At 40.4% G+C, this 6,149-nt stretch overlaps 1 protein-coding gene across 1 annotated transcript in view; it reads left to right on the top strand.

The window, feature by feature from the left end:
• Positions 1–6,149, top strand: part of CEP192 (centrosomal protein 192) — a 140,514-nt gene that overhangs the window by 98,794 nt on the left and 35,571 nt on the right. The window contains 2 exon segments of the mRNA XM_017877480.1: positions 4,626–4,886; positions 5,141–5,256. Of these exon segments, the coding sequence (XP_017732969.1) occupies positions 4,626–4,886; positions 5,141–5,256 (377 nt within the window).

The following is a 6,149-nucleotide window of genomic DNA, read 5'->3' as shown; positions in this document are numbered from 1 at the left end:
CCTTCTTTGTCTCTTTTGATCTTTGATGGTTTAAAGTCTGTTTTATCAGAGACTAGGATTGCAACCCCTGCTTTTTTTTGTTCTCCATTTCCTTGGTAGATCTTCCTCCATCCCTTTATTTTGAGCCTATGTATGTCTCTGCATGTGAGATGGGTCTCCTGAATACAGCAAACTGATGGTTCTTGACTCTGTCCAATTTGCCAGTCTGTGTCTTTTAATTAGGGCATTTAGCCCAGTTACATTTAAGGTTAATATTGTTATGTGTGAATTTGATCCTGTCATTATGATGTTAGCTGGTTATTTTGCTCATTAGTTGATGTAGTTTCTTCCTAGCATTGATGGTCTTTACAATTTGGCATGTTTTTGCAGTGGCTGGTACCAGTTGTTCCTTTCCATGTTTAGTGCTTCCTTCAGGAGCTGTTGTAAGGCAGGCCTGATGGTGACAAAATCTCTCAGCGTTTGATTTTCTGTAAAGGATTTTATTTCTCCTTCACTTACGAAGCTTAGTTTGGCTGGATATGAATTTCTGGGTTGAAAATTCTTTTCTTTAAGAATGTTGAATATTGGCCCCCACTCTCTTCTGGCTTGTGGAGATCTGCTGTTAGTCTGATGGGCTTCCCTTTGTGGGTAACCCGACCTTTCTCTCTGGCTGCCCTTAACATTTTTTCCTTCATTCCAACCTTGGTGAATCTGACAATTATGTGTCTTGGGGTTGCTGTTCTCGATGAGTATCTTTGTGGTGTTCTCTGTATTTCCTGAATTTGAATGTTGGCCTGCCTTGCTAGGTTGGGGAAGTTCTCCTGGATAATATCCTGAAGAGTGTTTTCCAGCTTGGTTCCATTCTCCCTGTCACTTTCAGGTTCACCAGTCAACGTAGATTTGGTCTTTTCACATAGTCCCATATTTCTTGGAGGCTTTGTTCGTTTCTTTTTACTTTTTTCTCTAAACTTCTCATCTCACTTTATTCCATTAATTTGATCTTCAGTCACTGATACCCTTTCTTCCACTTGATCAAATCGGCTATTGAAGCTTGTGCATGTGTCACGTAGTTCATGTGCCATGGTTTTCAGCTCCATGAGGTCATTTAAGGTCTTCTCTACATTGTTTATTCTAGTTAGCCATTCGTCTGATCTTTTTTCAAGGTTTTTAGCTTCCTTGCGATGGGTTCGAACATCCTCCTTTAGCTCGGAGAAGTTATTACCAAACTTCTGAAGCCTACTTCTGTCAGCTTATCAAAGTCATTCTCCGTCCAGCTTTGTTCCATTGCTGGCGAGGAGCTGCGATCCTTTGGAGAAGAGGTGCTCTGGTTTTTAGAATTTTCAGCTTTTCTGCTCTGGTTTCTCCCCATCTTTGTGGTTTTATCTACCTTTCATCTTTGATGCTGGTGATGTACAGATGGGGTATTTGTGTGGATGTCCTTTTCGTTGTTGTTGATGCTATTTCTTTCTGTTTGTTAGTTTTCCTTCTAAGAGTCAGGTCCCTCAGCTGCAGGTCTGTTGGAGTTTGCTGGAGGTCCACTCCAGACCCTGTTTGCCTGGGTATCACCAGCGGAGGCTGCAGAACAGCAAGTATTGCAGAACAGCAAATATTGCTGCCTGATCCTTCCTCTGGAAGCTTCATCCCAGGGGGGCACCAGCCTGTATGAGGTGTCATTTGGCCCCTACTGGGAAGCGTCTCCCAGTTAGGCTACACAGGGGTCAGGGACCCACTTGAGGAGGCAGTCTGTCCATTCTCAGAGCTCAAACACTGTGCTGGGAGAACCACTACTCTCTTCAGAGCTGTCAGACAGGGACATTTAAGTCAGAAGAAATTTCTGCTGCCTTTTGTTCAGCTATGCCCTGCCCCCAGAGGTGGGCTCTATAGGGGCTATAGGCCTTGCAGTGGGCTCCAGCCAGTTCAGGCTTCCCTGGATGCTTTGTTTACCTTCCTAAGCCTCAGCAATGGTGGACGCCCCTCCCCGTGTCAGGCTGCTGCGTTGCAGGTCAGTGTCAGACTGCTGCGCTAGCAGCATGGGCATGGGACCCATGAAGCCATGCATAGGATATAATCTGGTGTGCCATTTGCTAAGAGCATTGGAAAAGCTCAGTAGTTGGGTGGGATCGTCCTTATTTTCCAGGTGCAGTCTGTCACGGCTTCCCTTGGCTAGGAAAGGGAAATCCCCTGACCCCTTGTACTTCTTGGGTGAGACAATGCCCCGCCCTGCTTTGACTCATCCTCCGTGGGCTGCAGCCACTGTCCAACCAGTCCCAATGAGATGAACCAGGTACCTCAGTTGGAAATGCAGAAATCACCATCTTCTGTGTCAATCATGCTGGGAGCTGCAGATGGGAGCTGTTCCTATTTGGCCATCTTGGAACAGAATCTCTAATGATTGCCATTCTAACGTGTGAGATGGTATCTCATTGTGGTTTTTATTTTATTTTTTATTATTATTATTTTTTGAGACAGAGACTTGCTCTGTTGCCCAGGCTGGAGTGGTGCAGTGGCACGATCTTGGCTCACTGCAACCTCCGTCTCCTGAGTTCAAGCGATTCTCCTGCCTCCAAGATTCCCAAGTAGCTGAGACTACAGGTGCATGCCACCACACCCAGCTAATTGTTTGTATTTTTTTTTTTTTTTAAATAGAAAAGGGGTTTCACCTGTTAGCCAGGATGGTCTCGATCTCCTGATCTCACGATCTGCCCTCCCAGAGTGCTGGGATTACAGGTGTGAGCCACCGTGCCTGGCTGATTTGCATTTCTCTAATAACTAGTAACAGTGAGCTTTTTTTTCACATGTTTGTTGGCTGCATAAATGTCTTCTTTTCAGAAGTGTCTGTTCATATCCTTTGCCCAGTTTTTGATGGGGTTGTTTGTTTTTTTCTTGTAAATTTGTTCAAGTTCTTCGTAGATTCTGGATATCAGCCCTCTGTCAGAAGAATAGATTGCAAAAATTTTCCCCCATTCTGTTGGTTGCCTGTTCACTCTGATGATAGTTCCTCTTGCTGTGCAGAAGCTCTTTAGTTTAATTAGATCCCATTTGTGAATTTTGGCTTTTGTTGCCATTGCTTTTGGTGTTTTAGTGATGAAGTCTTTGTCCATGCCTATGTCCTGAATGGTATTGCCTAGGTTTTCTTCTAGGGTTTTTATGATTTTATGTCTTACATTTAAGTCTTTAATCCATCTTGAGTTAATTGTTGTATAAGTTGTAAGGAAGGGATTCAGTTTCAGTTTTCTGCATATGGTTAGCCAGTTTTCCCAACACCATTTTTAAAATATGGAATCCTTTTCTCATTTCTTGTTTTGTCAGGTTTGTCAAAATCAGATGGTTGTAGATGTGTGGTGTTATTTTTGAGGCCTCTGTTCTGTTCCATTTGTCTGTCTTTCTGTTTTTGTAGCAGTACCATGCTGTTTTGGTTACTATAACCTTGTAGTATAGTTGGAAGTCAGGTTGTGTGATGCTTCCAGCTTTGTTTGTTTTGCATAGGATTGTTTTGCAATTGTCTCTATGGGCTCTTTTTTGGTTCCATATGAACTTTAAAGTAGTTTTTTTCTAATTCTGTAAAGAAAGTCAGTGGTAGCTTGATGGGAATAGCATTGAATCTGTAAATTACTTTGGGCAGTATGCCCATTTTCATGATATTGATTCCTCCTATCCATGGCCATGGAATGTTCTTCCATTTCTTTGTGCCTCCTCATCTCTTTGAGCAGTGGTTTGTAGTTCTCCTTGAAGAGGTCCTTCACATCCCTTGTAAGTTGTATTCCTAGGTGTTTCATTCTCTTTGTAGCAATTGTGAATGGGAGTTCACTCATGATTTGACCCTGTTTGTCTGTTATTGGTGTATAGGAATGCTTGTGATTTTCGCACATTGACTTTGTATCCTGAGACTTTGCTTATCAGATTAAGGCGATTTTGGACTGAGATGATGGGGTTTTCTAAATATACAATCATGTCGTCTGCAAACAGAGACAATTTGACTTCCTGTCTTCCTATTTGAATACCCTTTATTTCTTTGTCTTGCCTTATTGCCCTGGCCAAAACTGCCAATACTATATTGAATAGGAGTGGTGAGAGAGGGCATCCAACCCCTTGCGCTTCCCAGGTAAAGCGACGCCCCACCCTGCTTTGGTTCACCCTCCGTGGGCTGTACCCACTCTCTAACCAGTCCCAGTGAGATGAGTTAGGTACTTCAGTTGGAAATGCAGAAATAACCCGCTTTCAGTGTTGATCTCACTAGGAGCTACAGACGGGAGCTGTTCCTCTTTGGCTACCTTGGCAGCCCCCGGTTCATCTTTTTAATGCATTTCAAAGTAAATTAAAACTATTAGTATATTTTACCCTATAAACTTCTTAAGCATATCTGTACTAATCTTTGTATTATTCCTCTGTCATCTAAGCTTGGCTTTTGAAATAGTTAATTCTTAGCGTTTCAGAAGCCAGGTAATTTTGCAGCTCTTTTGTTTGTTTTTTCTTTAAAACAAAGTCTTCAACATACTGCTGGACTGGAAATGGGGAACTACTACTCAAAATACACAAACATTAAAATTTTTAATTGTATTAAATCTTTCTGAATTTTCTTCTGACTAATTCAGTGTTTTGCTTTCTGCTTAACATTAAAATAATTTTGGATATGTATATTCTTTTAGATACCTTTGTCTGGATATGGAGGAACAAGCAATCTTATTTTGGAAGGCGTTAAAAAATTATCTGACAGTTACATGGTAACAGTGAATGGCTTAGTGCCTGGCAAAGAAAGTAAAATTGTTTTTTCTGTCCGCAACACTGGCTCCCGAGCAGCTTTTGTTAAAGCAGTAGGTTTTAAGGATTCTCAGAAAAAAATTTTGCTGGATCCTAAAGTATTGAGGATTTTTCCAGATAAATTTGTACTCAAGGAAAGAACACAAGAAGTAAGTATAAAAGTTTCTGTGCTAACAACGTCAACTCATTTTAAAATTAAGTTAATAATTATGTATTTTAAAACCAAAAACTACAATAATATTTGAAAATAATGTAGGAGTGGACATACTTATGTGATCTTGGAAATGCCATGCACATGCACTTGTGTCTGTGTGAGATTTTTAGACTCATAAGATTGTTGAATCAGAATGAAATTACTTAAAAATCTTTAATATTTACTCCTGATTTTTTTTCTTGGCATCAGGATGTTACTTTAATATATAATCCATCAGACAGAGGAATCAATAATAAAACTGCAACAGAACTATCAACTGTATACTTATTTGGTGGAGATGAAATTTCAAGACAGCAGTATCGCAGGTAGATTACTTATCTTACGCAATGTTGGGAACCATTCAGTAGAAATGATGAAGGCTTCTGTGGCTTGGGATTTGGAATTTTTAGAACATTTCACTATTAGTGAATTGGTAGATGAAAAATCATGGTAGAATTTATGTGGGTGATGAGCTACCACAATGTGAGGAAAAAATACCCTTAGGAAACTCATCTCCTATATTTCCTCAGGATGTGCCCTCTGTTCTAGATGAATGTATTGTGCCACTCTTCCCTTACTCATTATCTGCATCATACTTCATAATAGGACCATTTTCATAATGTACTCTTGACGACATGTCAAGTGACAGTGTCAGTTTTATAAAAGATTAGAAACTACTGAATGATTATATTGTGTAAACAGATGACTAGTTAGTAATATTTCTGGGAATGCTGTGAATTATTTGAAAGGATCAAGTCGAATTTTCGAAATGTATAAGATGTTTAACTTGTAGCTATTTAAAAAGTACAAACTACTGTAAAATCTGATCTATCTAATGTAAATATAGGCAGGCTACGTGGCTCATGCCCAGCACTTTCGGAGGCTGAAGTGGAAGGATTGCTTGAGGTCAGGAATTCAAGACCAGCCTGGGCAACATAATGAGACCCTATCTCTAGAAAAGAAATAGAAAATTCAATTGGGTGTGGTGGTGTGCCCCTGTAGTCCTCGCTACTTCGGAGGCTGAGGTGGGAAAATCACAATCCCAGGAGTTCAAGGCTGCAGTGAGCTATGATTGCACTCCAGCCTTGGCGACAGAGCCAGACCTCTCAAATAAATAAATAAATAAATAGATAAATAGATAATTTAAACATAGTTTGATATGCTGAACTGTTGGAAAATTTAGGATGTTGATTTAGGTTTAGGTGTGATTTTTTTTTTT

The sequence above is a fragment of the Rhinopithecus bieti genome, unplaced genomic scaffold, assembly GCF_001698545.2.
Source record: "Rhinopithecus bieti isolate Rb0 unplaced genomic scaffold, ASM169854v2 scaffold_11273, whole genome shotgun sequence".
NCBI lineage: Eukaryota > Metazoa > Chordata > Mammalia > Primates > Cercopithecidae > Rhinopithecus > Rhinopithecus bieti.
Note: the sequence above shows the minus strand (reverse complement) of the source record. Positions and strands in the feature narration are given on the sequence as shown.